Source organism: Sus scrofa, chromosome 6 (assembly GCF_000003025.6).
Source record: "Sus scrofa isolate TJ Tabasco breed Duroc chromosome 6, Sscrofa11.1, whole genome shotgun sequence".
NCBI lineage: Eukaryota > Metazoa > Chordata > Mammalia > Artiodactyla > Suidae > Sus > Sus scrofa.
Genome location: NC_010448.4, coordinates 97961307 through 97988216, shown reverse-complemented (window position 1 = coordinate 97988216; position 26910 = coordinate 97961307). Strand labels below are relative to the sequence as shown.

The window sequence follows — 26910 nt, the reverse complement described above, 5'->3', positions numbered from 1 at the left end:
CAGAATAGAGAGCCCAGAAATGAACCCTCATGTATACAGTCAACTGATTCTCAACAAGGGTTCCAGGAGTACCCAAGAAGGATCTCTTGAAACAAGTGGCTTTGGGAAAAAAGAATATCCACATACAGAGTGAAAGTGAACCCTTACACCATAGACAAAAAAATAGTCAAAATGGATTAAAGTCTTAAACATAAGACCTAAAACTGTAAAACTTCTAAGAAGAAAACACAGGGGAAAGTTTCATGATATTGGTCTTGGCAGTGACTTCACAGATGTGATCCCAAAAGCATAGGCGACAAAAACCAAAATAAATAAATGGACTGCATCAGACCAAAAGGCTTCTGCTCAGCAAAGAAAAAAATCAACAGAGTGAAAAAGCAATCTACAGAATGGGAGGAAATATAGTGAACCATACATCTGATAAGGGGCTAATATGCAAAATATATAAGGAACTCCTACAACTCAATAGCAGCAAAAAAAAAAAGAGAGCATATAACTTGCTTTAAAAAATGGACAAAGGATTTGAATAGGTGTTTCTCCAAAAAATATTCTATTCTATATTTTCTCTTCCTTAACTGTTACTTTTTGCCATGGAAACAAGTGGATGATGTCATACAAGGATGGCATAAACATGGAAGTGCAGATTTCACAAAAGAGCTGGTCTCAGATGAGAAATAGCTCTAATTTCCAAACAAAAATCATTTCAATAGCCAAGAAAACAAAGTCCCTGGGACGATCAAATGCATTTTCCAAGGAACCTTCTTTGAGTGTGTTCCAGCACAAATGTCTGTCTTCACTGTTCATAGCGAATTCCAGCCAATCCCTGCATTTCCTTATTGGCTTGAAACTAAATGGCAGGAAACACCCAGGGGCACCAATAACACGTCAGAATCCTGTGCCAACTTCAAACGAGGTAGACAGTCCTGTGGAGCTAGTTTCTTGATACTTTGAGAAATTTCATGGAAAGGAAAGATAACAAACTTGAAAGGCAAGTCCTTTTTTGCGTCAATAAATAAAACATCAAAGTGATGACTGAGCCAATGATCCAAATAGAAGTCCTGTGTAATTCTTGTGTAATTTTCAGCCTAATAAAGCAATGAATACGAATTCAAATGAGCAGCCTGATTGGAAATAAAACAAGCAATGCGTTCCGTTTCTGGATCAACCTTTCTCCCAGGGAGTGACCCAGGCGTTAACATCACAGTCCTATGCCCATTGTTCCCGATGGCTTGTGTCTCATCATCTTTCCAGACCACAGAGAGTCAGGAAGTTACCTTTTCCACTGCAATTCATTCGAAGAGCACCAGGATGTTGGAGAAAATGGTGGTGGTCAAAATAATTAAAAACTATTTGGACCTCTGTGCAAAATTCTGCCACACATGCAAACATCTATGAACAAACAATTTTTTTTTTGGTCTTTTGTCTTTTTAAGGCTGCATCCATGGCATATGGAGGTTCCCAGGCTAGAGGTCCACAGCCACAGCAACTCAAGATCCGAGCTGCGTCTACCACCTACACCACAGCTCACGGCAATGCCGGATCCTTAATCCACTGAGTGAGTCCAGGGGTCGGTCGAAACCACATCCTCATGGATGCTAGTTGGGTTTGTTAACCACTGAGCCATGACAGGAACTCCTGAACAAGTTTAGCTCCTTCTTGTGAGTTCTGTGAAGTTCCAGTATCTTCCTTCATGCCAATTACAGCCTAACTGCATTTTACTAGGAGTCATGCTACACCTCAGTGGTGCATGCAGGTTAGCAAGTCCTAGAAGGCGTGACAAATTATTCTAAAGGTCAAATGTTTGATTATTATTCGCTTGTTTTTCCGTGACCAACATTAGATAAACTGATCATCAGACTGTGAACTTCCACCAGTGAGGAATATCAGATATGTTGCAAAAAAATAGAGGACTTTACACTCAAAAAAAACCTTGAATCTCTCTGGTTCTTGCCCAACCCACTGCGGTGACTCCCTGGTGCTGTAACTCATGAGGACATCCAGGGTCAGCCTGAACATTTCCAGAGACATTGCTAAAAACTCCAAGGCATATCATTCCAATTCTGAACGCTTGCCATTCTTTAAAAATTCTTTCTAATATTGAGGTGAATACCAGACCCTCGTTACCCAAGACCTTTTTATGTCAGAAGAAATTAGACTCTTGCTCCACTTGATAGGCTTCTGAACAACCATTCTTCCCAATTCTGTTCTTTGATAGAGTTTTCTTTTTCTTTTTCTTTTTATTTTTAAGGATGCACCTGAGGCATATGGAGAGTCCCAAGCTAGGGGTCAAATCAGAGTTACAGCTGCCAACCTACACCACAGCAATCTGGGAACCGAGCTGTGGCTGAGACTTACACTGCAGCTTGAGGCAATGCCGGCTCCTTAACCCACTGAGTCAGGCCAGGGATGGAACCCACATCCTCATGGATACTAGTTGGGTTCTTAACCACAATGGGGAGCCACAATGGGGAGGAGCTCCCAGTAGAGTTTTTTTTCTCACACTTTCCTAATACAATTTGGATCCAGTGCTGCTAGTCACTGCTCCATTCTTTGTTGGTTAACTAAGCTTCAGTTTGGAAAATTAGCATTTCTCTTAATACACTGACTAAAATATCACAGATATGGATTGGCCAATGAGAATATTAGTACCATTACCTTCTCTTTTGTAGAACAACTCTGGTGGAATCCATAAGTCACAGTTTTAAAACCAAGACATTCATTTTCGGCACTGACGATCTTAAATATTTAGGAGCTAAAATTGTCCTTTTATGTTGCATGGCGTAGAAATGTAAGGACTCAGCACAGCATTGCTAAAAGAACTTGAGAAGAATCAGAGTTTTTAACAAAGATGATTTATGAGCATATTTGTTGTGTCTATCCAGAAGCTATTCCAAATTCAAGGTCAGCTTTACCTTCCTCATGCCTGGCATCTAAGGCAGCGTATATAATCCATATATAATCCACAAAATAACAGATGTTGCATGAAGACACTTGTTAAAATGTTTTACCTTGGACAAATTCAGTGCTTATCAAAGCTCACAGAAGATACTTAATTGCAAAGGAACAACCAGATCAGTCTACAGGGCAAGACATCAGGGTATGTTTGGGGATCACTGGAGGCAGGGCCACCAGGTTTTGTTTCCATGAAGGACCAAGAAGCTCCAAAAGTTTGACATTTTTCTTTTCTTTTCTTTTTTTGTCTTTTGGAAGTTCCTAGGCTAGGGGTCAAATGGGAGCTACAGCTGCCAGCCTACACCACAGCCACAGCAATGCCAGATCCAAGCTGAATTTGTGACCTACACCACAGCTCATGGCAACACTGGATCCTTAGCCCACTGAGCGAGGCTAGGGATAGAACCTGCAACCTCATGGATGCTAGTCAGATTCGTTTCCCCTGAGTCATGACAGGAACTCCTTGACATCTTTTTGGGGAAAGACAAAATAGGGACCATCACCTTGGTCTAACAGCAAGCCGTTGTATTTGGAGTAGAAGGGTGGTTATAAACTGATGTATTGCTTACCTTACTGCTTTCAAGTTTGTGCTTTTGAAGGGTTCATCTGTATTCTTGACTTTGCTCTTACTGCATTTGTTTAGATCTTACTGCATTAGTTTAGTATATATAGTTAAATTGTTTCACTTCCTTAACTTGCAATCAATGTTTCTTTATTTACTTACCTTTATCCCACTTACTCCCAAAATGCTTCAAGGCAATTTACAGAAATACCTACAATTCAACAAGACCAAATAGAGTATAAAAATAGCTGTGTGCATCTGGGCAAACAAAATCGAAGGCCACAAAAATAAAAACCATCCAGATGTGCCCTGGGTGTTCTCAGGATATGCTGGCAAATCTGAGTCCCTCCATGGAGGGGAGCCATAGTTAATGTCGGGCTTTCCAGAAGCCAAAGAGGTAATGTGACTTAACATTTTTCAGAGGACTTGAACAAATGAATTGCTCAGGAAAAAGCAGAGAGATATTGTCCTTGGGAAAAAAATTCAGTAAATAAGAATCCACCAGTTTATTTCCCAGGACCTAGCACACTCATTTCATTGGAAGCTCCACAAGCTTTACATGCCCTCTGCTGAGCTGGGTGCTATGTATGTTAGAAGACACATAATGATGCCCAATGCCCGTGTTGCATTCTGCAGGTCTGCCCCACATCTAGCCCCAGTATAGAACTTTTTACTTAAATTTAAAACCCTGGGTCCATCTGAAGTTACCCTTCACTGGTCCAGGGAGCTTTAGAAAACATAATTTTCGTATTTGTGTGTACCTTTGAACTATGTGGCTTTCATGATCAATTGCTGTGTGAAACACAGGGGGCTTCCTTTCTTGGGCTTTGTGTAGCAAAAATGGACTTTCATCCTTCAGTTAAATCTAATTAAGGAACTGAAGTAACTTCCCATAAAAGTGAGAGGTTATTACGTGATAATGAAAGGCAGACTGTCTCCTGGTTACTCAAGTTGTAAACACAAGGTTGCATTCCCATCAAAGAGTCCTAATGATTTGTCCCCAGAGGGTTCCCATAATTATAGGATCCTATCATCAGGTGTTTCACTAAATGCCCAAACATGCAGTCTGCCCACAGAGGATGCTCCTCCAGGCCTATCCAAGTTCAAATCCCTAAGTTGCTCTACATTTTTATAGCAAAACCATTTTTATGCAACCTCCACGTGGAAGGGGCCCCGCTCTTTTTGTTTATCCAAGGATGTCCTTGCTTATCCTGCTGTGGGGAGGGGGTGAGGGAGGGCTGGCAATCAGGGAGCTCACCTAACTGTCCCCACCCCTGGTGAGTCTTGATGTGGCCAGCCCCACGACCTCTGCTCTCCACTGAAGGCAGTCCATGTCCTTCACCCCAGCTTGCTCATAAGATGTTTAGTAGTGGAGACTCATTTTGGGTTCTCTTCCCCTAGGATGCTTCCTGCCTGAACAGTCCACTCCTGATCAATTACATCAGCCCTTGGTGGCATTTCTTCCTGAAGAGTCAGCTTCAGCTGGCTCTCAGAGCCCAGGTATAATATCAGCAATACCAAGGGTAGAAGTTTTAGTTCACTCGGCCACAAATCACGTCCTTATACCACTCTGTCATTGATGGCTTCTCTCTCTTTCTGCAATTCTTCCTTGTTTTCTTACAGAGGGTTTTTTAAGTCCTCAATCCAGGCTAACTTCTATAGGAAATCCCTGCTCTGTCTAAGAGATGTGTGTGTTTCCGTGTGTGTGAGCAGGTGTATATGTAAGTGCCTGCGTGTGTGGGTGCGGGGGGGGGGTGGGTTGCATCACAAAGCTTTTTCTTTGTTTTACAAACTACTGTCCCAGGTTTTGCTGGGAGGTTCCTTCTTGGCTGGGTCACAGGCTGCTCCCAAACAGAAGGCAGTGGCCCCTGAATGAGTTCAAAGTGAATTTAGAAGAGTGTCCACACATCCTCCTCTCCTTCTGCACCAGCAAGAGCTGGGACCGAGTTCATCACCAGACACAAGCTGGGCACAGCTGGATGGGCTCTGTTCACTTTGTCAAAGTATTACGAAGCACCCAGCCCTTCCCTGGAACTGCTTACGATCCAAGAGTTAACCCAAATTAGACTCTTTCTCTGTTTCCAGTCACCCCCATCCTCCATTTCCTTCTCCCAGTAAAAGTGTTCCCCCAGTTCATCTTTATACTTACAATAGCCGATCACTCTGTACCCACATGGAATACCCATCATTCAGACACCGATCACTCTGAGGGACAGCCTTCAGATAGGAAAAATACCAGAGTTACCGAGACATTTATTTCCTCCTAATTCTATTATTATTATTCCTCAACCTCTCCTGCTAACTGCGCAGAATTCAGATGACCTGTGCCCGGGAGTATCCTCTGTTTGGGAGGTGGATCCTCAGGGCCTGGTCCACACCACCTGAAGCACAGGTGGACCTCATGACACCAGGTTCCCTGTCTCAGAGGCTCCCTTGTCCATTGGTGCATCCTGTTCCTTAGGACCTCATCCCCTAATGCTTTCCTGAGCTCTTTGAGATTACAGCTAAGCCCACCCTCCATAATCACCCCGCTGCTGCCCCCAACAGGTTCTATGTCCTTTTTTTTTTTTTTTTTTTTTTTTTTTCTTTTGTCTTTTTACGGCCACGCCTGTAGCATATGGAAGTTCCCAGGCTAGGGGTCAAATCAGAGCTGCAGCTGCCGGCCTAAATCATAGCCACAGCAATGCTAGATCCAAGCCGAATTTGCAGCCTACACCACAGCTCATGGCAATGCCAGATCCTTAACCCACTGAGAAAGGCCAGGGATTAACCCACGCCCTCAAGGATAGTAGTTGGGTTCTTAACCCACTGAGCCACAAAGGGGAACTCCAAGTTCTCTGTCCTTGGTAGCACTTCCCATATTTGTAATTTCTTAAATGTTATTTAATAGCCATCACTTCTGCTACCAAGTGAGTCCTCGAGGGAAGGGACCATCCTGCCAAGCCCCTGTCATGCCTGCATCATGGTCCCCAGTCCTTTGCAAACACATGCCGGGTGAGTAAGTATACACTGAATGTGCTGTCTGGTTTCTCTCACCAGCCATAAGGCCTGGCTTTATTAAAAACTGCCCCAGACAGAATTCAAAGTTACAGGCTATTACAAAATTTGAACGTAAACAGATTTCATCATAGCCCTGGCAATCAGGTCGCAGAACCCTGGCTTCACAAAACTGCTTTTTGATTCAACTCAGAATATTTGGTTCTGTCTAAAACATCTAGACTTTTTTTCTGAAGATGAATGTTACTTTCACTCTCCATCTAAAACTACTGTCAGGAGTAAAAGGTAATTATAAGGCCCCTCCATATGAAGACATCAATGCTTGCCAAAGAAACAGAAGGAATCCTTTCCCAAGGGGGCTGAAAAAATAATCTTGTCTGAGAAAATCACACACATGTAGTCCAAGCAACAATTGTGAGGGTCCACGGAGTTCACATCATGGCTCAGCAGTTAGCGAACCCGACTAGCATCCATGAGGATGTGGGTTCGATCCCTGGCCTCACTCAGTGGGTTAGGGATCTGGCATTGCTGCGAGCTGTGGTATAGGTCACAGATGCGGCTTGGATCCCGAGTTGCTGTGGCTCTGGCGTAGGCCAGTGGCTACAGCTCCCATTGGACCCCTGGCCTGGGAACCTCCATATACCGCAGGTGCGGCCCTAGAAAAGGCAAAAAGACCAAACAAACAAACAAACAAAACACCCCAATTGTGAGGATCCATGTCTTTTCTCATCAGTGCCTGAAGAGCAGGTAGCCGAAGCTGACCCCTGGGAGTCAAGAGAACCAGCTCAGCCAAACCTGACTTGGGATGGAGGACAGAGCAGAGGCAGGGGCTGTGCTTCCAATGAGGGCTTCTAGCCATAGCTGAAGAGTCTTGATAACTTGATAAAGGAAAAGCTAACATTACTAAGTCTTTCCATTTCTATACATTTGTATTTTTAATACATAAGATATATAAGATTATATGTCAGTAAGGAGGTTGATTTGAAAGCCTATTCTGAATATCAAAGATACACCCTGGAGTTTAAACTAGACATTGCCTGCTGGTCGGAATTTAGCTAAATTATAGGTCTAGCCTTGGTCTTGAATCAGGATGGCAGCATCAAAGTCCTACAGCTGTGAATGCTGAAGGTTCTGAAGACAGGCTCTGGACCTGAAGTGACAGCGGTGGTCCAGGGGTCCCTGCGGGCTCTCCCTGCAGCCACCCCCACCCCAGACTGGTCTTCCTCTGGTTTCTGCAGTGTCAGCACCAAGTCCCAGAAATGGGGGGAGTCAGAGTGAATCGTTGCCGATGTGGAAACTATTCGTGGAGGAGGACAAACTTCCCATCTGACCATGTCAATTCTCAGTGTAGATGACATCACAACTCACTGGTCCTTCTGTCCCCAGGACGTCACTTGGTGGATGGCACAAAGCCAGCTGGGGGCAGGAGCAGCCACGTGGGGAGTGTCCTTCCAAGGGTTATGGTCCAGTGGAGAGCAGGGCCTGGACACAGGTCAGCATGGGAGGCAGGGTCTGGCCAGGGGGAGACAAGGAGCTGTGTGCTGTGAGCCCCAGGGAGGTGGAAACAGGAGAAACCAGAAATGTGGAAAACAAGAAGAGGGCGTGGGGCGGAGCAGGAGCTGGGGAAGAGTGGGTGGAGGAGGCTGGGGCCCTGGAGGCCCAGGTGGAGCTGCCTAGAGCCCCTGGGGCAGAAGCTTTGGCGTCAGGCCCCAGCTTTGTGGGGGATGCGGAGTCTTGGCTGGAAGTCTCCCCTCCCTCATGTTTGCTTTTTGACTTTTGCTCATAGCTGTCTGTCCCTTTTCCAAGCAGCTGCAAAAACTGAAGGGAGAGCACATCATTCAAAGGTCTGTGTTACCTGGTGACTGTGGCTTATCTAGAGGCCCCCAGGTTGAGAGGCAGAGGTGGATTGTGAGAAACGTGACATCCTGGAGCAGAGGACCCTCCCCCCGAACTCTAGGCCGAGTTCCTCTTCCTCCATCACCTCTGGGCTGTGCCATCCTCGCCTTCCTCCTCCCCACATCCCCCCATCTCTGGGGGTGACAAAGCGCTGTCCCAGCCATCAGCAGAGCAGGTGGGGTCAGACAGGGCCAGGGGGTGGTTACCCAAGCCCTGGAATTGCTACCTTTTCTGCTGTCAGTGGGGACCTGCAGAAGCCATGGTAACCGCAGTATTTACCCGCTAGGGACATATTGCAGGGTGCTGATGAATTCCATAGAGATCAGAACAAGGCCAGTGACTAATCAGAAAGCAGGTGGACCAGCGGCACTGCAGGAGCTGGTGCCGGTACAGCAGGGGTGGACAGTGATGGGCCCAGGCTGGAGAGATTAGGGAGTTGGCATGTACTGTTTCTCGGGATTCTGTGCTAGATGCTCACTCCATTAAGAATGCTTCATTTCCTAATATCACCAGTGCCTTGCCAGCCATCATTGGAAGTGTTGCCTAAATACCTGTGACCTAAAGATAAGGTCTCTTGGGGGCTCTGGGGACCACGAGTGCTTGGGAAGCCCTGAGCCTGGCTGGGGGGTGCTCTCAACCCCACCCCCCAAGCCTGGGCATCAACTGCTGCATTGATGTTTCTCAGGCCACATGCCCTCATTACCCCAGTTGTGTTTAGTTGCCCATGGAGTGTGGGTGCTCAGGGGGATTTACGGGGAACATGAAGATCAGCACACAGCTGGGTGCGGTTCCTGGACGTGCAGCCTAGGGAGCCGTGGGGCTCTCCTTGCACCTGATGTGCTCAGGCTCTCGGGGATTTGCAGCCCCAAAGCCCTTAGCACCCACGTGGTTCAGCTGCCAGGGATTTCAGTGTCCCCTGTGAGCTGCAGAGTATCCTCTGCCCACATCTCTGAAAACGTGTGCTCTGGAGAGAATGGACAAAGGACAGGAGCCACAAGGCTGCTGTGCTCTGAGCCATGGGCCTTGGCGGGTCAGCTGTGAACTTGATAAGGGCCCAAGTGACAGGCACTGGGTGGGCTCGCCTCCGGCTGCTTGCTTGGCAGACGATCCAAAGCTCAGGGGTTGAAAAACCCAACGTGTTATTAATGCAGCTTGGGATGCTGGACTTTGGATGGGCCATCTCTGCTTCGTGATATCTGGGACCTTGGCAGTGGCCCTGCTGTTGGGAGCATGGGGAGTGGGGCACCCTCCCTCTACACATGTAGACCCTTGCCTGAGCCTAGGCTTCCCTGAAACATGGCAGCCTCAGGGAGGTCAGCCAGGTCAGGGTTCCCACAATGATGCCCAAAGGCCTGCCTCCCAGTTCTACTGGTCAAACAGCCGCAGAACCACTCACGGGCCAGGGAGGGGGCATAGATGCCATCTCTTTGTGGGATGGGTGTCCAAGATTTGACGGCCACTTTCATCTACCACATCACCATTATCCCCATTTAAGGGAGAGGAACCAAGGCTCAAGAAGCCAAAGGATTTCCATCTTATCAGGAGCCCAGCTGAGGTTGGAAACAATGAGCCCTAAGCCTGTCCTCCCAGTTTACAGCCCTGTTTTCCCAACCTGTGAATATCTGTTCAAGGTGAGACTTGAGGGCAAGCAACATTTCCACAGGATTTAGGGCAAAGCACAGCAAATTGTTTTGCCCCCGTCTTTTATACTTTGTATCACTCACTGCAAAGGCCTCTCCTGCCTGACATACCGCTGTAGGATCTAAAATTTGTTCTGAGAGGTTGTTCAAGGCAAAAGAAGAGGAAAAAATACAAACGAGTAAAATCACCAATTTAAATGAGAGCTACCTGGCTCAGGGTAGGCTTCCTTCCCCAGAGAACAGACATATTTACATGATGGAACAAGCTGGAACCCAATGGGAACCCCTTGTTATTATTAGATTTCCTCTTGAGAAGGATTTGTAAATGAAAACATAACTCGCTATTTTAGTATTTTGTTTTTCAGGGATGAAAAATCCTTTGCAAAAACAAATTTAAAAAGAAAAACTTATCCATTTCAAGCACTTGTTTATTTTCTTATTTGAAAAGCTAAAACCGTCTTCTTTCTTCTATGATTTCCTTGGGGGCTGGGAAGAATGAGGGTTTTTCTTCCTTTTTCTGAATCTGGAAGGACTCTGCAAATGCGAGCAGTACTGAGCCCTGGGTACTCAAGGCCTCCGCATGGCCTGGTCTCTGGGAGTAGCTGTGGGCCAGGGGTGCCGCTCAGTGGGCAGCCAGGGAACAGCAGGCCTTGGGGAGCTTGGTGGGAAGCTTGGGGCTGACTGGGCAGGGTCCCTCTCTGGATCTTTTACCCTTTTCTAGCACGTGCCCTGCCGTAGTATTATTATGCTCTCTCCCCAGCTACTGAGAATCTCCAGGAAAAGGGCCTTACAGCTGCTTTTGCAAACCCAGTGCAATTAGGGGCTTGACATTTTCATGTTTGAGTAAACTTTCTTAGTGTCTTTATTAACAGGTACTAATTTCTAATCATACAAGTAGAAGGAAGTTGTATTCAAGCAAGAGATGTGTTCCTAAAGATTTTCAAACATCATTCAAACCCTGCCTGATTCTAGGCAGATGTTGACTAGGGAAGGCGTGTTGGCCCATAGCCCGTGGTGCTCCTGGAATGGGCCAGGCTGCCAGCCTTCATCAGCGATGTACCTGGTCCAGACAGCACATGGCTCAGAGCTTCCGTCGGGCAGGTCTGTATTCAAAGGTTACCTTTCCTGGAGAGGTAAGCGCACCCACGTGCACTGTCCCAGCCCCTCCCTCTGAAGCCAGGATCCCATCTACATTCCATTTCCATTGGGTTATTTAGCATGTTTCCTGCTTGCCTTCCACTGCCCATCCTTCCCCTGGCAGGTAAGCTCTAGAGGTGCCAGGCAGGGATTTCTGTCCCCTATGTTTGGGAGCCGTACTCCCCCAGCCTGGAGCAGTGTCTGGCATGGGGAGCACACTCCACAGGATTTGTTGTGTGAAGGCCAAAAGAGCAAACGGTAGCCACGAGGCTCTGAAATGCTTCTTCCCAGGAGCTCCCACTGTGGCTCAGTGGTAATGAACCCGACTAGTATCCATGAGGATGTGGGTTCAATCCCTGGCCTCACTCAGTGGGTTAAGGATTTGGCATTGCCATGAGCTGTGGTGTAGGTTGCATACATGCTTTGGATCCTCCGTTGCTGTGGCTGTGGTATAGGCCGGCAGCTGCAGCTCCAATGTGACCCCCAGCCTGGGAACTTCCACATGCTTTGGGTGTGGCTCTACAAAGCAAACAAAACCCCTAAATGCTTCCGTGTTGATGCTCAAATAAAACTAGGTTTAACATTTGTGCCCCCTCACAGATCACACATTCCATGACAGCAGGCATTATGTCCCAGTGGGATTCAGAACGCACTACCCCAAAGTACGGCTCCTTGGCATACTGAAGGGGTTCAGCTGGGGGAACCTGAGAAAGAGCAGGTGCAGGCAGGTTTGATTCCTCCCTTCTCCCATGAGACCCTGTAAGGGAGGAAAAAGTTCTCCTCAACCCTCTTAGGCCCCTGGCTGGGTCTGAACATGAAAGTGACAGACAGATTAATAGGAGGAAAGACTACAGATTCACTGAACAGAAGTTTTAGGTGATGTGGGAGCCTTAATAAAGAAATTATGACTGAAGGACCAGTTAGACTGTGGATTTTCTGCTGGGTTCCATGTGCCAAGGTGCCGTATTTGGGGACAGCGTTTCCCGAACCCCATATACCCTATGTGAGAGATGAGCTACCTGTACCTGGAGGACAGGAACACTCTGAAGACAGAGGTGCTGAAGGTGGTGAGAACAAAGGCCTTGCTAGTTTCCACAGGTCACTGTGCTGGGCTCCTGCCCTTGTCCCATCGTGTTTTCCCAGGACTTTCCAGCCTTTAGCACAGCAAGCATAAAAACACAGGAGTAACCACTTTTGCGGGTCTTCATTTCCTTATAAAGGCTCTCGTGTCGCACAAAACCTCTGTTAAATAAATGTGTGCTTTTCCCCCTGTTCCTCCATCTTGCCCAGTCTAGTTTACAGAGTCACACCTAGAGGGCCCAAGATGGTCCAGGAAGAGATTTCGCCCTTGGATGACTGGTCCAGTGAAATGCAGTTCAGGAACTTAGCTGCACCAGGGCCTCCTTGACATGTATGAGCACAGATTCCAGGGACGGGTCACGTTAGCATGTTGCTGCTTTGTTTTTCTCCAACCACTTTCAATTGCTCAGAGCAGTTCCAGTCCGTAGAGAACAGGGGCTTTTCCATACAAGGAGAAAGGAAGAGGGCCAGGGAGGCTGATGCACACGCAGAAGAGTAGTTACAATGATGGAACATGGAGCTTATAATGGGTAAACAGGGAGGTGTGAACAGGAGCAGAGGCCAGGAAGAGGTGGGAGTTCTGCTGAAGGTGAAAAATTATCAGAGCTAGAAGACAGCAAGAAATAAAGTGTCTGCTTGAAAGTGATGCGTCGGGGGCACAGTCACTAGTAATTAGTTACCCATGACTGGTAAGGTCGAGGGTGTGATCCTGGGGATGAGAGTATGAGCTAGTTGGGTGGAGACCAAGGAGCTGCAATGCTATCGCAGAATCACCTTGCAGGTGTTGAAACCCCACGAAATGTGAGTCGGACACGGAGTTACTGTTATTTCTGCCAGACCCTTGCTGGCGAACCTCGCTCCCGAACGTCACGGAGTGCTCACTTCTGAGCATCTGTCAGGGGTTACCTGACGGTGACCGACAGGCGGTAGGGGCGCACATGTAGTAAAAAATAAACGAGTCTATGCGGTCACGGATCGCAGTGCCAATGCGCTTTCAAGGGAGCGGGAAGCGAGATCCACGAGGGCCGGACTCGGTCTCTCGTTCTCCCTGGCGACCTGCCGGCACTAGGACAGTGTCTGACGCATAGTAGGTGTTCGACAAACCGGTGCTTGACGAACGAATGAATGAGAGAACCTCCCTCACTACCCACCACTGCTGCGCATGGAGACAAGCTAGCGGCCAGCTCGGGCGCTCTGCGCCTGCGCGGCGTTTCCTGCGCGGCTCCCGGGCCGCTTCGCCGCACTTGGTTTGAGCCCTGCAGGCCCCGGTGGAGCGGCAGCGGCGCCGTCCCGGCCTCCTCCTCGGCGTTCCCACGCCCACTCGGCGGGCTCTCGGCCTCCACGTCAGGGCCGCACCGCGGAGATGGCGGCGCAGAAGATAAACGAGGGACTGGAGCACCTCGCCAAAGCAGAGAAATAGTGAGTGAGAGGCCCAGCGCGGCCCAGGCCGGACGCCGGGGCCGGGCCCCTCCGAGAGCTGTCCGAGTTAGCATCGCGCGGGGGGCGCAGGGGCGGGCGAGCGGGGCTTGGGGGGGTGGGCGCTGGCCCGGAAGCGCTACCGTCGACCCGGAAGTTGTCGCGGCTCGGGTGATGGGGGCAGTGGGGGCTCTTTGGTACCCCGGAGCCCGGCAGTCTGGGGGCTCCCCCCACCTAGGCCGGTAGCCCCTCTTTTTCCTCAGTTAAGGTGTCCCCTGGTCCCTTGGAAGCTGGCAGAGTCGTAAGCAGGTCGTCACTAACTGAAGTTTAGAATTAAAGATGATGTTCATTGGGCAATTTGTAAGCACACCTAAGCTTGACAGTCACTAAACTGTAAGCCTGAAATTATTCTGAAATTAAAGTATTGCAGAAAGGGCAGGTTAGATAAGGATTCAATCGGATTGTACTTTGGTGTGGCGTTTGAGATGCCAAGTAATCCTGGAATCCTGGAAAGCAGCTTCTGTCTTCCAGTCGTCCTCGTCTTTCAGGTGGTCCTTCCTGTCCCCTGGTGGCTCATTGGAGTCTTTCTTGCTGACTCCCTCTGTCTCCCTGAGTGTCTTTTCTGTAGTCTTTCTGGCCTTTCTCTGCAGTCTTCCTGGCTTTTCTCTGCAGTCTTCCTAGAGAAACTTATGGGGCCCTTGGTGTGGCATCTGCTGATGACTCCTCGGTCATTCTCTGGCCTCTCCTGTGCTGCAGTCTCACAGGTCCCACTGCTTACTTATGTGCTTCAGCCCTTCTCAAGCTTTAATACTTCTCAGGGCTTTTTACACCCTGGATTGCCGCCGCTATTCCAGAGTGTCTGGTTCGGTAGAGCTGGGGCTCGCTCAGTGACTTACACTTTCTTGTACGCTGCCAGGTGGTGCTGCTCCTGCTAGTCTGGGGACCGTGCAGGAAGACCCTCCACTCTACTTGGACAGACATTTCAAAAGGGGGACAACTGTGTCTGTGACAATGGGAGGGGAAGGTAGTGAGGTTGTATGTGATTATCAGTAAGTTTCAATGGAGCTGAGTGAGATGGTGACTTTGTAGGGATGGTCCCCTCCCCCCCTTTTTAATGAGCCCATCAGAGCCTTTACAAGCAAGGTTCTTAGGAATGTGATTGGCCCATGGTCCCCTGCCCCCTTTAATGACCTATAAGGTGCTTACAAGCAGGGTTCTTACTTATGAACGAACATGGTTGGTAACTTGTGTTAATTGTGTCTTCTTTTCCTTTTAGCCTGAAAACTGGTTTTTTAAAATGGAAGCCAGATTATGACAGTGCTGCTTCTGAATATGGAAAAGCAGGTATGAGTGACTGTAGCCCAGTCCTTGTGGTGTGTAATCTTGACATGGGCTGCTCACTTCATCTCGGTATAATTCTTCCTCCTAACGCATCCTGTAGCATTTTAATTGTTTAAAAGACAAAACGAAACTGCCTGAATCCTTGCACTTGTCCACTTGTTTTCAGATGTCTTGAGTGTGAGCTGCAGATTCAGTGGCCTCTGCCTCTCCTGGGATGGCAGGATGGGAGCAGGGGATGCAGCTGCGCTTTTAGCATCCTTTATATGTTCTTGAACTTCATTCAGTTCATACTATCTCTGAGAGTTTTGTCATGTTCTTCTGCTACCTGTTATTTTGAAAGATTTTTTCTATTTCTCTTTTCCTTCCTTCTGTCCTTCCTTCCTTCTGCCTCACCCACAGCATAGGGGTTGAGTCGGAGCTACATCTGCCAGCCTATGCCACAGCCACAGCAATGTTGGATCTGAGCCACGTCTGCAGCCTACATCACAGCTCATGGCAATGCTGGATCCTTAACCCACTGAGCAAGGCCAGGGATCGAACCTGCATCCTCCTGGATCCTAGTCGGGTGTGTTAACTGCCGAGCCACAAAGGGAACTCCCTGAAGATTTTTCTCATTGACTTTTTAAAACATCTTAGCCTCATTCTCAGTAGAGCTGCATGCCGTGGCTTGGCTCTTGTTCTTTTTGACCCTTCCACGGAGGTGCACCGATGAATGTTTATGAAGTGTTACATTATAGGCATATATTAATATGTTTATATGCATGTAAGATAAAAATGATCTGGAATTTGCAACCAAAAGAGAATTATTAAAAACTTAGCATTTTAAGTTATGGGAGATAGCTTTCAGCATATCCGTGATTATTTGGGTATAAAGCATAATACAGTTTTGAAACACCCTGAACACATTTTACTGTGTTTCAGCAGTAGCCTTGATCACATTTGTTAGCCTCGCATTTAGTGTTAGTATGTCACCAAGAAAAAAGAAATCAGGTAAGATGACACTAATCAGCAATAACAGCATGTATTTCCCAGGTAATAAAGGAAAGGACGATAAATTAATCTTTAGCACTTCGATGTAATCCTGAGTAAATTATCTGTTACCTTATATGAATTACTGTACCTCCTATTTAGACGGAAAATGATTGCAGGTTCAAATTTTATATGGATCTTATGGACACCTTGTATAAGGACACTTGTGTGACTGGAGAGCAAGTCTCCAAGAGGGAAATTTAACACAGAATTGTTTTATATGCATCTGAGACTGTAAGCTGCTTTCAGAAATAAGTGTTTCACATTAGATTTTACTGTTAAGCATTCTTTGTTTATTTTCTTCAAGGAGATATGCAAGATACTTTTCATTAGTGGAATAAATTTTTCAAAAAGCAAAATATGGAAATTCAGAGATGAAAGTAGTTTGTCACTTATTTTCAACATTTTATTAAAGGTTATTTTAAGAGTGTGTTTTTTACAAATGTTTTCTTAAAGCAGTATCCTTTTTACTTATTTGTGAGCAGCACTTTGTAAGTTTTCCAAAATCTGTAAGATCATAAAGATTGTGCCAAAAAGATTTATAAAAATATTGAGTGTGTTTACTGGTCTTCAGTTTCAAAATAATTTAAAAGATAGAATAAGCTGTAACTAAAGCACTGTTTCTATTAGTAAATATAAAACCAGTGAAGTAAGTTTCTGTTTTTGTGACAGTGCCTGTTATTTGGGTGCTTTGCTTTGACTGATGTGATCTCAGTTTCTCAAAGCTTAGATGCTGGTGTTTCTCAAAGCTTAGAAGCTTGGGTGTGAGTGGGAGGAGTACTGGTTTATTGCTAGTAGCCTACAATTAAAGCCTTTTGAAAATACTCTTAAGTTGTTGATAGTCAAAAAAGTTGTAAGGGGAGTTCCCGTCGTGGCTCAGTGGTTAACAAACCCGACCAGCATCCATGAGGATGAGGGTTCCATCCCTGGCCTCGCTCAGTGGGTTAAGGATCTGGCATTGCCGTGAGCCATGGTGTAGGTCATAGATGAAGCTCAGATCCCGAGTTGTTGTGGCTGTGGCGTAGGCTGTGGCTATAGCTCCGATTCTGCCCCTAGCCTGGGAACCTCCATGTGCCGCTGCCGGTGCGGCCCTAGAAAAACAAAAAGACAAAAAAAAAAAAAAAAAAAAAATTGTAAGATGTTGACTTGGAAAAAAGTAAGTACTTACGGTTTTATGAAATTTCCTAAGTATGTGATTAAAATAAGTGTTGGGGAGTTCCTGTTGTGGCTTAGTGGTAACAAACCCAACTAGTATCCATGAGGATGCAGGTTCGATCCCTTGCCTCTCTCAGTGGGTTAAGGATCCAGCGTTTCTGTGAGCTATGTAGGTTGCAAACGGGGCTCTGACCTGGCATGGCTGTGGCTGTGACGGCAGCTCAGCTCTGATTGGATCCCTAGCCTGGGAACTTGCATATGCTGCGGGTTTGGCCATAAAAAGACAATGAGTGAATGAATGAATAAAATGTTTATTTTCTAATACTTCACACATCATGCAGATTTGGGGAGTGATTTATTTGAGGATTTTTTTAAATGATGGAAATAGAAAGTCTATTTTTTTTTCTATTTCAGCTGTTGCTTTTAAAAATGCCAAACAGTTTGAGCAAGCAAAAGACGCCTGCCTGAGAGAAGCTGTTGCTCACGAGAATAACAGGGCGTATCTTTTTCAGCCTTTATAAATTGTTATAAATTTGCTGCATGTGGAGTATAGTGCTATTAGATTAGAAGCCGTTTAGAAAAATCCTGCATTTCTAAACTCTGAAGGAGACCTGATCATAGCTCCGCACCATTCTGCAGAGCTGTGTTTGAGGGTTTATTTCTGTTGTTTCTGGATTTGCTTGATTATGGTTTTACTTGGGGTAAAGTGAGGGAGATGCAGGGACAGGGGCTGAAAAATGGGGAAGCAGCTAGTGTGCTGGAAACGTGCGAACTGCTAAATTCATCTTTTAAAATATGGCCTTCCTTGGGTATTTGAAATAAAATTTTTAAATAGTTTAAAGCAAATTTGCCTGATGTATTTTATAATCTTATCAACTAAAAATGTTTATTTTTAATCTCATTTGCAGGTTATGATTATAATAATCTTGCATTTTAGTAAAATTTCAGGCTTATGCATCATGGCTTAAAAATCGATGTGATTTTTGTCAGTGTTTCTGTGAATGACGTAGTTTTTAGGAGGCATCCACAGGCATTAAAGTATTTCTTCTTTACCTGATTGTAGGATTTGTCTTTTCAGATGAACCAGGGCAGTGATTTAGTTAATGTTTTTTTAACTAGTAGAGCTTTAGAAACTTTTGATTTGCTTTTTTTCCTTAATTTTGACTTTGTTGCATCCATTCAGTCTTTTTCATGCTGCCAAGTAAGTAAATAGTCTTCATGTGTTCATGTATTTGTAGGTTATTTTCTTGCTGTTTTCCTGGGGGGGAGGGGTAAATTTTTCCTAAGTTGTCCAAATCAGTACATTAGTTTGTATTGATTTAAATAAAATAGTCATTTCCATTTGTTTTAGTTTTCACTGGAGCCTTAAAAGTGAAGTCACTTCTAGCTAAGCTACTCAGTGTTTAAGTTAAATCATCATCATATTTTTAGGACTGTTTTGTTCAGTAACCTATGAAAAAAACAAGTAAGTTAGAATCTCTTTTGTTTCTTCTTTCTTGATTGTTAATGCCACTTGTGGAGAGAAGCAGGAAGCTTTCCCCTGCTTTCGTAGAAACACTTGTTTCAGAACTTGGATTTAGGCTTGTCAAGTAGAAAGTCATTTAACCTCTCTGAGCTTTACTTGATTTTGCATCTGCAAAGCGATAACCCTTAAACTTAGATCTGTCTGTTTTTTCCAAGGCGTTACTGCCCATGGAAATAAAAGGAAGAAGAATTCTGCCATGTGGCACCAAAAGCTGTCAGTCCACACATTGCCTGAGCCAGTCGTAATTGCCATGGTTTCTCATACCTGTGATAGAAAGTTTCTCCTCCCCTTATTTCATCAAGATCTCATCTAAGCAATTCTGTTCTCTCTGCAGAGCTTACGAGCAGGCCGGCATGATGCTGAAGGTCAGTGCTGTTGGCTCACAGCTGTTCTGTAGGTAAACGAGTGAGCCACGAGGATGAGAGTGACTGTGTACCCAGGTGGCAGTCTCCTCGCTAAGGCGAGAGATATGGAGATTTCTTGTCCATGGTGATGCTCATTGGACCTTTGGGTACCTTCTGTGTGTCTCCAGACAGGGACTTTTAACCGAGCCTGTATGAGAGGGAATTGGGGACACTGAGGTTCTGAGCTTTGTGACCAGGAGAGGGTGTTGCAAAACAGAGCTCTGGGTGGCGGTCCCTGCTTTTGAGAACTTGAGGACACTCCAAGGTAGTAAAAGGTTACAGGTGTTTACTACCTGTGGGCTGTAGAATGAAGAATTTTTTCTTGATTTATAAATACCAGTTATCTTTGAAGAGAACTTAAACCGTTGCTGTTTAACTCTGATTCTTTTTGACTAATATTTTGGCTAATATGTCCAAGCTACTTTTTATATTCCTGCTTCTGAAAAGCAGTTTGGGAGTTAATATCCTGCTGTGTTGAGACAGGACGTGTCACTTTATGCTGACTCTCCACGTTTGCCAAGTGGCAATTGAAACAGAACATTTTCTTTTGCATTTTTACATTCTCTGGTACGATAAAAGCTCTTTTCAATTATTTATTATAAAGCTTTGTTTTAAGAACTTACACTTTAATAAAATTTTTGTTTTTCATTTCTACAACTGAGAATCTTAACCTACTGATTTTTTTTAAAGTGAATATATGCTCATTGTAGAACATTTAGAAACACTGGAAAGATTAAAGAGTATTAGTAATAGCTGTTAACAGGCTTAGTTTTTTTTCTTCTCGCTATTTTTCTATACACAGAAATTTTCCTGTATATATAAATACACACACTAAGGATAATTCTTTACACACAGCTTTGTAGCGCACTGTTTACATTTGAGTTTTCCTGCGCATTTTCTGATGTCATTAAAAAAATACTTCCATCATAATACAGAGGGCTTTGAGAGCTCTTGTAGTCTTTGATCCAGGAATTCCAGTCCTGTGATTCTGTCACAAAGAAATAGAAAGTATTTATGAAGAGGGATGTTTATTTTTAAGAAAAGTGGCAGTTATCTGAATTTTTAGTAATAGGAAAATGTTGAAATTTTGATGCCTCCTTGTGACAAATTGTTATATGGTTACATAACTCTGCTCTGTCGATGGCACTCAGGTGAAGAGGGCTGTGAACGCAGGTGAGCGTGGTGGATGGCAGAGTGCAGAGGCAGGGCTGGTGTATAGGGTGTGGGGAGAGGGGCAGCCCCCCCAGGAGGAGCCGGCCTCCACAGGGCCTGCTGCCTCGAGGCCCCTCAGCCAGTGCTGTGTGGGAAGGCGAGCCTGCTGATGCCAGAGCTTTTGATGTTTTCTAAATAGGAAGCCATAAAACACAACTTAAATCCAGATACTGGGTGATCCAAGCAAGGCGTCCTCAGAAATGAGGGACAGCCCCTAGGCTGACCCTTTGTGGCCTTTGGCACAGGCCTTGTGTACAGCAGAGACCCCTAGTATTCCAGGAATTGTAAATGCTTTGAAAGCACCAAAGAGCAAATGCTTGGGTTTCTGCTATTTGTAGTTTCCCTGACATGCTGGGAAGTGATGAGTTCAGTCTAAATTGACTGATTGGTGTTTGGTTTGACCAAACAAAGCTGGATGGGCAGAGTAACCACGTGAAGGCCAGTCATTTTACGCATCTCAATCCTTGTATGGTGTTTTGGGTCCTTTGCTTTTGCAAATTTCAGGTTGTTCCCTCTGTGTTCCTCGAGTTGATGCATGTACTGATCCAGCTGTGTGGTTTGCCTGCAGGAGATGCAGAAGCTGCCCGAGGCTGTGCAGCTGATCGAGAAGGCCAGCATGATGTACCTGGAGAACGGCACCCCGGACACAGCCGCCATGGCCTTGGAGCGCGCCGGGAAGTGAGTGTGTGGACCCGGCCTCAGCCTGGAGCTCTTTCTGCTTAAATACAGTCCTTTGAGAAACAAGCTTTCTCTTGCTCATAGGAGTCCATTTTCTTGTCTCATGTAGGCTTATAGAAAATGTTGATCCAGATAAGGCTGTGCAGTTATATCAGCAGACAGCTAATGTGTTTGAAGTAAGTTTGAATTTTATTGTTTTTCTTTAAGTATACTTCGAATGTTGAGATTCATAATACACAGGAAAACAGAAATGTGGCAGCTCTTTGAAAACTTTGAAAAGTGCTCAAACTAAACTTTTTTGTTGTTCCTAATGAAATGGATTAGCAGCTTTGGTGTCACACAACGCACCTCCTCCCTTGATCAAGTGCCATTTTAATTATTTAATTATTTTTTTAATGAAATAATTGTTGGGGGAAAAATACTCCGACATTAAAGCAGCCAACACTGTCTGTATTGAATTCTTACAGAATGAAGAACGCTTACGACAGGCAGTTGAGTTACTAGGAAAAGCCTCCAGACTGCTGGTACGGGGACGCAGGTGCGTGTCACAGAGCCATGCTCCTGTGTCCATGCGAGCTTCGTCCCCACCGGAGAAATGGCTCGTTGATGTCTTTGGTGTGATGTCAGGCACACAGGCCATGCCGTAGAAAGATGGGGGTCTGCAGGACAGCACTGAGATACTGAGGGGTCTCCTCCTCTGAAGGGTAATCCCATGCATATCAGTTCCAACTGCCTGAGCCCTACAGCCCGGGGGACAGCAGTTGTCCTGGTCTGTCGTGGGTAGGTTCTGATGTCTCCCAAGGACGAGTATCTTTGGGGCATAAAGGACAAGATGCCCTAAATGCTTCTCCACGAAAACTGACAGGCTCTTGACAGTGTCCTTAGATGGGGTAGTTAGTATTTTATCCTTCACATGTATGGCCTGCACACAAGAAGCTGGGCCCAGTCACCCAGAATTCTGTTGGGGGTTTCCTTTTGTTTTTTTACTTCCCCTCAGTTTAAGCATAGTAAACAATCTTTGCTATTAATAAAGTTCTCCAGAGGGTGTGTGAACGTAGACAGAGAAAGATGAGCACTGAGCAGAGGTGCGGGCAGGACTCTGGCCCCACCCTGCCAGCCTTTTTGTGTTTTTATTTTATTTTATTTTTGTTTTTTGGGGGGGCTGCACCTGTGGCATATGGAAGTTCCCAGACTAGGGGTTGAATTGGAGCTGTACCTGCTGGTCTGCACCACAACCACAGCAACACAGGATCCAAGCTGCATCTGTGACCTACACCGCAGCTCAGGGCAACACCAGATCCTTAACGCACTGAACGAGGATCGAACCTGCGTCCTGATGGATATTAGGTTCATTTTCTCTAAGTTCATGACGGGAACGTCCCTGCATGCCTTTTTGGACGTGGGGCTGTGGGGCTCTTGGAGGCCACGCTGGGCACCTTGTACCGTGGGGGCGGCCAGTGCTCTCAGGTGTTTTCAAGTCCTTCCTGGAGGGATGGAATCCAAGATGCTGGGATCAGGGTGGTCTCCCAGCTCCTCATAGACGCTCACAGAGCAGCTGGTTGAACTTGACTGATGCTCGTTAGTGGGTGGTCTGTCCTCTCCACCCCCAGACTGAAAACTCCCTGTGTGAAGCGACCTGTCTTCTGCTTTGCTGCTTGATATCTCGAAGGGCCGGTGGAGCATTTAAAGGCCATGGAACACGGTTGTGGGGCAGCTGCTGAGGTGCCGGATGGCGTCTTTCTCTCTGTAAAGTCTGTAACGTCAGATCCAGCACAACACTGACCTCTCTCTGGGTCACATGGACCTGCCTGTCTTATTTTTCTTGTTTTGTGTTTAGGTTCGATGAGGCGGCACTCTCTATTCAGAAAGAAAAAAATATTTATAAGGAGATTGAGAATTACCCAACTTGTTATAAGGTATGCTTTGAAGACGCTTGTTTTAGCTTTACCTTAGATTTCATGGTGGTGTGACTGTGCCTAAGACCAGGTTCCATGAATATGTGTTTTCTTTTTTTACTGGAAACTATAAATGAAATAAATTAGAATTTTTGACTGAAAAAGCAGTGTCTGAAGTAAAATACTGGATGGGCTTAATCTGAAAATGGAGACGACAGAAGACTCAGGGAACTTAAAGATGGATCAATAAGTCATCTCAAAAATGACCATAAAAAGATGGAAGAGCTGTCTTGCCAATACGATCTTACCAGTCCTGTGTTCTCATTAATCCTTTGTTAAGTGAATAGTACCGTTGCGTCTGTTCTGTGAAGTTTCCACTCATTCATCTTGTCCTTCTGTCCCTCTAAGGATTTTGGGGTAGAATTGCTGCGTTATGGGCCCCCTCTTACTTGTTCCCTTTTTGAGATTAAACCTGTGTAGGTGCCTGGAAGAAACTTCCTTTATAACATGTGATGGTTTTTCTCGGTGGCCATGTCTCTGAATGTGGTTCTTGGATTGGGTACCGGCACCACCTGGGAGCCAGTATGAGAGGCTCCCTCAGCCACTGACCCTGCCATCTCTTCAAGGAGACCCTGGGTGGAGTGTGCACACTGGAGCTCGAGGTGTGCTATTCTGGGATGTTCTGCCGGGGTCTTGTTGAGGTGACAGGGGGATTACAAATCTCTCTAGGCACAGACTGAGATTGAACGTTAAACTCCAGCCGTCAGGAAATTGTCTTTTCTGCATGGATATAAACATGGCCCATAATCGCCTCTTTTGTTTCAGAAAACAATTGCCCAAGTCTTAGTTCATCTCCACAGAAACGACTATGTGGCCGCCGAGCGCTGCGTCCGGGAGAGTTACAGGTGAGCCACCACCAGCTCACAGCTGTTCCTGACACTCAGCTTGGGCCAACAGTCCTGGGTTTTGTTTTGTTTTTAAATAGATTTCAGAGGATGGGAGTGCCTGGCAACCATTCCAGCTTATCAGTGGGATTTTTGTTGTTGTTGTTTTTGCTTTTTAAGGCCACCCCCGTGGTGTATGGAGGTTCCCAGGCTAGGGGCCAAATTGGAGCTGTAGCCGCTGGCCTACACCACAGCCACAGCAGTGTGGGATCTGAGCTGTGTCTTCAACCTACACCATAGCTTGTGGCAATGTCAGATCCTTAACCCACTGATGGAGGCCAGGGATCAAGCCTGTGTCATCACAGATGCTAGTCAGATTCATTTCTACTGCGCTACAATGGCAACTCCAGCAGTGGGATTTTTATGAGTTGTGTTCTTTCATATGTTTTTCTCCTGGGGGCTGCCACGAAAGTGAATGACTTGATTGAATTCGTGATATTCACCAAGAAAAAAAGGATAAGAGGGCAGTGCTCACACTGTGTTGTGAGGAGCTTGGGCTAAGGGCTTTCCTTGGAGGCGAAGTTTTAAGTGAGCAGGGCATCTGAGTCTGGGCACCCTGAGTCCAGGCGCCCCGAGTCTTTGCTGTTGGCCATCCGGGGTGTTGTAGGATGTCCAGCCTGCCAGGCCTCCTCACTTGTACGATCGGCAGTGTCCTTAGATGTTGTCACCTGGGTGGGGGCCGCTCTGTGGGGAACAGACACAGACGTGCCCTGGTCTTCCCCCAGCATCCCCGGCTTCAACGGCAGTGAAGACTGTGCGGCTCTGGAGCAGCTTCTGGAGGGCTACGACCAGCAGGACCAGGACCAGGTGTCCGAGGTCTGCAACTCGCCCCTGTTCAAGTACATGGACAATGATGTAAGTCCTTCCCTCTCCGGGGACCGGGCTTCCTAACACGGAACAGACCGTATTTCACAGGGACTCCAGCATCTCTTAGCTCAGTTGTCCCACATTCCTGTGTCTGGGTGTCGTGTCCCTGTCCCATCCCGGCCATGAGCCAGCTGAATGGCGCTGGGATTTGTGGTGGTTGATGCATCACAGTGGTGGCTAGGCTCTCGGAGGGCCAGGCTCTGTCGCACAGGTGTCGCCTGTTCGCATCTGGTCGTCCGGGTCGTCCAGTCTTAGACGAGCTTTGTCCTTGACAGTATGCGAAGCTGGGCCTGAGCCTGGTGGTCCCTGGAGGTGGAGTCAAGAAGAAGGTGGCAGCCCCTCCACAAGCTCAGCCAGAGGGCGCCCCTGCCCCCGCCGCCCCTGCTGAGGAGGAGGAGGATGAGTATGCAGGGGGCCTGTGCTAGGCTCAGTGTCCCCCACCTCAGGTACCTGAGCTGACGTTGGGGGTGCCCAGATCCCGAGGCCCTGGTCCTGATGTTGGTGCAGATGAGCCTCATTCCCGCGTCTGGACCACCCATCGTGCCCGCTGCCCGTGAACCATTTTTTTCTCTTCATGATAAAGCTCTTGTCAGACACCCGCAGGAGTGAGCAGAGAAGTCACTGTCACATTTTCATGCAGTTGATTTTATAATCGCAAACCAAATTCAGACACATTTGTTCTAAACAAAGCATTACTAGGCGGAGGGCCTCCTCTCTCTTGGGCTCTTGTGATTTCCTGTTAGAGAAGTTGTTTTGCGTTTTATTTAATAATTGCTGCTAAAAGTGACGTTTACTGGTTAAACAAAATAGTGTTTTAAATGTTCGTTTTCAAAAGGAAATTTCTCCCCCGTGATATTAGGTATATTTAAATTATTAGACCTTCAGAAGTGATATTGGGGCAGGAAGCTGTTTGAGCCCTGCCTGCTGTTTGTCCCAGGATGAGGTGCGTGCGGAGTCGCCTGGAAGTCTGTGAGAGAGCACAGTACGGCGAGTCTGTGGTGTCTTCTCTCTTCCACCCGCACGTGCACCGTGACTGTCTCCGAACCCCCTGGCTTCCTGACTGCACGGGAACTAACACGGGCTTGCTCACGCGTCCCGGCAGTGCAGCGCTTCCTCTCAGCCTGGCATCCATGTTTCTTCCCCCTGAGTGGCCTCTGGGTCGTGGGGGAGGTGCTGTCTATATCCCAGCCCGCGTCCCTCCTTCGCAGGCCTCCGCCCTGTGCTCAGACCCCCTCTCTTGCACAGGAAGGGCCCACGCTCCCGCCCCCACCTGTCTGTGCCAGCACAGGGAGCTCGGTGTGCTGGCCTCCGGGGATGCTGAGGCGGTCATCACGGGAGGTCCCGTCCCCCTGGGCTCCGTGGGAGAGCTGGCCAGTGTGCTCAGGCGGGTGGACTGAAGGGTGGAGATTGTCATCGAAGGTCGGGTGCAAACACTAATCAGTGTCCTGCCCCCTCCAGTCCTTGAGTGGTTCTGCGGGCAGCCGCCACCTGCAGACTGGAGGCAAACTGAACCATCTCAGGAAAGCAGATTTAGGCGTTTGTGTTTGGCATTGTGTTAATGTTTCAGAGACACCCCCCCCCCAATCCCGATCCACCAGAAACCTCAGGAGTCTTGTGCTGAGGTGCATTTGAGCTAATGAACAATCCATTTAAAGAGGTTTGGCAACACTGAAAAGATATTTTAGACCATCTTTTATAGACCACATTCTCCATTACAGCCTAGGGAAAGTTTTATTTTTACTCTTTCTTACATGTTAGTCAAAAATGAGCAGTGATCCAGTGCGACCTCCACCCCCCTCCCCTGTCCCAGGCCAGGTTACGAAGTTGCGGGGCTCGTGGCTGTTCCCCGAGGTCGGGGCTGTTCGTGAAGAGAGAGCCTCTCATTTTTCCACTATGTAGGCCTTTGTCCCGAGTACGGTGGGAAGTGAAGACGTGTTTACACCGAGTCTGACAGTCAGTGTTCCGCGGTGTTGTCAGTGCACTCAGTCCACAAGGCACACTTTGTATGTCGAATTCATCTGTACATATGCAGAGGATGCTATTTGTGTATAAAAACTGCTTTATCCCTGGTCTTTTTTCCAGCTCTTTGGTGAATAGAATATTAAATGTGTTATGGAAATGCAGATTATTGCTCCTTTAGGAAGATAATTATGAAAATAAAATCTGAAACTATATAAGTA

At 46.7% G+C, this 26910-nt stretch overlaps 2 protein-coding genes and 1 long non-coding RNA gene across 3 annotated transcripts in view; 2 read left to right on the top strand and 1 right to left on the bottom strand.

The window, feature by feature from the left end:
* LOC106508392 overlaps positions 1 to 13450 on the bottom strand; it is a 16397-nt gene extending 2947 nt beyond the window's left edge. Inside the window, exons 1-2 of the long non-coding RNA XR_002344996.1 lie at positions 12210 to 13450; positions 5664 to 5731 (exon numbers count right to left, since the gene is read on the bottom strand). This is a non-coding gene — a long non-coding RNA (uncharacterized LOC106508392). The remainder of the gene's footprint in view (positions 1 to 5663; positions 5732 to 12209) is intronic.
* On the top strand, positions 13243 to 26910 carry NAPG (NSF attachment protein gamma). Its single transcript, XM_021096051.1, has 12 exons — positions 13243 to 13683; positions 14957 to 15024; positions 17620 to 17704; positions 18389 to 18406; positions 19065 to 19095; positions 20915 to 21024; positions 21134 to 21200; positions 21492 to 21562; positions 22862 to 22940; positions 23745 to 23824; positions 24589 to 24718; positions 25006 to 26910. The coding sequence occupies exons 1-12, from the start codon at positions 13628 to 13630 to the stop codon at positions 25153 to 25155; spliced, it is 945 nt and encodes a 314-aa protein (XP_020951710.1). The 5' UTR covers positions 13243 to 13627; the 3' UTR covers positions 25156 to 26910.
* Positions 25315 to 26910, top strand: LOC110261162. Its single transcript, XM_021096052.1, has one exon. The coding sequence runs from the start codon at positions 25669 to 25671 to the stop codon at positions 26125 to 26127; it is 459 nt and encodes a 152-aa protein (XP_020951711.1). The 5' UTR covers positions 25315 to 25668; the 3' UTR covers positions 26128 to 26910.